Raw genomic sequence first — 4,113 nt, forward strand, 5'->3', positions numbered from 1 at the left:
ACATAGGTGTCCCAAGAAGTTATTTTTCCTGTCACAATCAACATTTTGGCCGAAAACCTGGCCCTCACTCAAAAAAAGGACGAGCACAAGTGAATCAGTGATAAGCTGAGCATTCAACACGTGTGGGTAAGGACAGCACCGCAGCACCGTGCACATACGGTCAATTCACATGGGTTCTGATATCCCGTTTTCTTTTTTTGAGTCAACCCATCAACGTTTCCTTTTCCACCCCATGTTTTACTGTTTGGTTAAACAAATGATAAAATGATTTGACATTTTCTCCGTAAAACCGTTGACCAATATAGATTTAGTCCCTCAACTTTAAAATCGGACAACCACGTCTACAATTTTTCATGTTCGACAAGTTTTTTCTCCGCTAAGCCGAAGCAGTATCCATGATGAGGAGTGGGTCGCAGGGATCGAGCCACAACGACAACGGGGTGAACTCGTCATCGCGACACTTGTACGTGGGCAGGTAACGGGCATGATGCGGTGCTACGGGTTACCGGCATGGTGTCAGCGCCCCTGACGATGAAGCCCCACAGGCAGACGCGGCCCAGCTTGGACAGGCGCGGCCTAGCCGCGCCCGCAAGCCCAACAGCAGATACCTCGGCCCTGAATGGGAGGCGGTCAAGCCTAGGACTACATCCACTACTTAAGCGCATCTCACTCGCAAGCGAGGGCATCCAGTGGATCACCGAACCCGGCGACGGCGGCTACCTTACCCTAGTTCATCTCGCAAGAACAATCCATTCGTTTGTAATTTGATCTGTACCAGCTAGTACTTTGGAGAGTTGTAATAGATCGATTCTACCACCCCCTTCTATATCCTGTACCTCACATCTGGTATCAGAGACCACCACCACCTCTTCCTTGCGTTCAATCTGGCGCAGTTCATCCACACCCGGAGCTTGCATCTGGCCAGGCAACAACTCGCCGCCATGGATCTGGCCATTAAGGCGTTTTTGGACAAGCTCGACGCCACCCTGGAGGCGAACATGGCGGCTAGCAAGGTGACCAACGCCAAGATCGATGATCTGCTCTCTTGGCGCCCCGATCTGGAGCGTCGGGTCGCGGATCTGAGCGACGCGGTGGCGGTCCTCCAACGTGGCCCGCACCACAGAAGGACGGCGACGACAACCACTCGGGCACCGATCCTCTGCAGCAGCCTGCGACGCTCGGAGCCATCCCTGACTCCGCAGCTGGCACGACGGATCTTCACCATGGGTCCGATGACCGTGGCGTTGCAAATCAACAACGGGAGCCACCAGCGGCGTCTTTCATGACCCCGCCGCCGCTCCCGAACAACGGTTAGCTCGCTCACAGTCCCCACTTTACTATTTCTTCGCCATTCACGCATGCTAGCCAACTGCTCACGGGGCTGGGTCAGGCGCACCCTTCCATCGTGTTCCCAGTGTTCGCTGGGACAACCCACGCCTCTGGAAGGTCTTGTGCGAGCAATACTTTGACATGTTTGGCATACACCAGTCATTTTGGATACCCATGGCCTTGCTCAGTTTCTCAGGGGCAGGGTCAGTGTGGTTGCAAACTATCTAGAAAAAATTATCACAGTTTGATTGGGAGTCCCAGCGTACACCATGGATGTGCTCTTCGCTCCATAGCGCCCGCCACTGCGAAACAGTGAAGGGTGGAGCAAAGTAAGTGGAAAGAGAAAGAAATCAAGGGCGACCAAGTTACTGCTGCTAACTAGACCCCCAAAAAAGGTTTTAGGGTTAGTAAAACAGAAAAAAGAGTTGCCGGGTGGGCCCAACAGGTAAGTGAGACAAAGAGTATGAGCCAGAAAAATCCGCTAGGATACGTCAGCATGAATAAGTGCCAGTCAAGGTTAAATAATGATAAAAGAAGGGTCTCCCTCGGTATCGAAAATTTTGACAGTATTTCAGGTGAAAACATCTCTTGCGTTTATGTTGGTATCGAAAATTGAATATCCAAGACATCGCCCCTCTCCTCTCGGCAACGCAGCAAACTACACCCGCAGAGCAGAGCACCATACCCACCCCTGCCCAGATCCGAAGGAAAGTTTCGCGCTCCACCCGACAGAACCGTTTGCGCGGTGGGGGCCGACGGCCATAGCGTAGCGTGCACACCGCACGGTGGCAGTATAAAGCTGCACCTGCACCTGCACCCAGACCGCACAGCACCAACACCGCCGCACAGCACTCCACTGGTGCGGTACAGAGGAGGCAAGCAGAGGAGCGCCGTGCGCACGAGCTGCCGGCATGGCGAGGCCGTCCCTCTCCCTCCACCTCTGCCTGGCCGTCCTGGCCATGGCCGCCGCCGCGTCCGAGGCCGGGTTCTACGACCAGTTCGACGTGGTCGGCTCCGGCAGCAACGTGCGCGTGAACGACGACGGCCTGGCCCAGCAGGTGGCGCTCACGCTCGACCAGGGCAACGGCGGCTCCGGCTTCAGCTCCAAGGACAAGTACCTCTACGGCGAGTTCAGCGTCCAGATGAAGCTCATCGGCGGCAACTCCGCCGGCACCGTCACCTCCTTCTACGTGAGCTCCATCTTTCCTTTTCTTTTCTTTTCTTTTCTTTTCAGAGGAGCAAGGGATCGAAGCTTCGACCATGGTCTGACTGTGGTTGACTCGCAAATAGCTGACGTCCGGGGAGGGCGACGGGCACGACGAGATCGACATCGAGTTCATGGGCAACCTCAGCGGCGACCCCTACGTGATGAACACCAACGTGTGGGCCAGCGGCGACGGCAAGAAGGAGCACCAGTTCTACCTCTGGTTCGACCCCACCGCCGACTTCCACACCTACAAGATCGTCTGGAACCCCAAGAACATCATGTACGCCTCCGCATCCATCTTGCATCCAAGGCCAAGTTCCATGTTCAGTCGCTCTATTGATCTAACGAATTACCTGCCACGGATCGATTGAACCAGATTCCAGGTGGACGACGTGCCGGTGAGGACGTTCAAGAAGTACGACGACCTGCCGTACCCGAGCAGCCAGCCGATGACGGTGCACGCCACGCTCTGGGACGGCAGCTACTGGGCCACCCGCCACGGCGACGTCAAGATCGACTGGACCCAGGCGCCCTTCGTCGTCAACTACCGCGGCTACTCCTCCAACGGCTGCGTCAGCAACGGCGGCTCCTCGGCCTGCCCCGCCGGCAGCGACGCGTGGATGAACACGGAGCTCGACGGCAAGGCCCTCGGCACCGTCGCCTGGGCCGAGAGCAAGTACATGTCCTACGACTACTGCACCGACGGCTGGCGCTTCCCCAACGGCTTCCCCGCCGAGTGCAACCGCAACTGATCCATGGATCCAGCGTCAATTCCTTCCTTCCATCCTTGTTCTTGTTCTTGTTTGTCCATTCGATTCGAGACGGACACACGTTACTGCCATTTGGCTCGTTTCCCATGTACATTTTTTAACCATGGATTTGAAGATTGTTACAGTGGAGTTACAGTTACTGTTACAGAGAGAATTAAGGTGGGTTCTTGTGATTTTCTCTGCCTGGAGAGAAAGAGTACGAGTGCACATGTGATCAATCGGTTATGTATGAAGTGAACGAACCATAATAAATTATAAATAATCATTGCATCTCTTTTTCTTTTCTTTTGAGACTGAAATTCTGTATATCTCTCTGAGATATTGTTTTGGATTCTGTTCTGTGAACATGTTCGTTTTCGGAGCTATCCGTCTGGCTAGATCCTTGTGAGTTTGAATTGTCACCGTGTGACGCAAGCAGACAAGTCACAGCTGCGTGCTTCGCTGTTCAGCTGGCTTCAGTCGCTCACATTGAACGGCCTGATTTACTTTGCTCTGCTATGTTCAAGATGGTGACTATGTATTTCACGTCAGTAAACTGGAGTGCATCTTGACCTGGCTGAAATTTGAATCAAAATACACTGCTGATGAAAGAGAGAAAAGGAGGGGCCCTGAGTTCCTGGCAAGAACAAGGAGGCATTCAAATTTAGAACTATAGTATCTATAAACATATGTTAATTAGAATACCCAAAGCTTATGAAAATCTAAAATCATTTTTCCTTTTGTTAATTATTATAAGGGGAAACTTGTAGGGCTAATTTCCGTTTTAGTATTGGTTCTCTACAAAGCACATCTAGATCTTATGATTTG

General features: G+C 52.9%; 1 protein-coding gene across 1 annotated transcript; it reads left to right on the plus strand.

Annotated features, from left to right (window-relative positions):
- Nucleotides 1-2,136: 2,136 nt before the first annotated feature.
- LOC147992659 (xyloglucan endotransglycosylase/hydrolase protein 8-like) lies at nt 2,137-3,576 on the plus strand. Its single transcript, XM_087531302.1, has 3 exons — nt 2,137-2,519; nt 2,620-2,816; nt 2,913-3,576. The coding sequence occupies exons 1-3, from the start codon at nt 2,241-2,243 to the stop codon at nt 3,286-3,288; spliced, it is 852 nt and encodes a 283-aa protein (XP_087387428.1). The 5' UTR covers nt 2,137-2,240; the 3' UTR covers nt 3,289-3,576.
- Nucleotides 3,577-4,113: the final 537 nt, after the last annotated feature.

This window comes from Triticum urartu, chromosome 1A (assembly GCF_056163025.1).
Source record: "Triticum urartu cultivar PI428250 chromosome 1A, HENAU_Tu73, whole genome shotgun sequence".
Taxonomy (NCBI): Eukaryota; Viridiplantae; Streptophyta; class Magnoliopsida; order Poales; family Poaceae; genus Triticum; species Triticum urartu.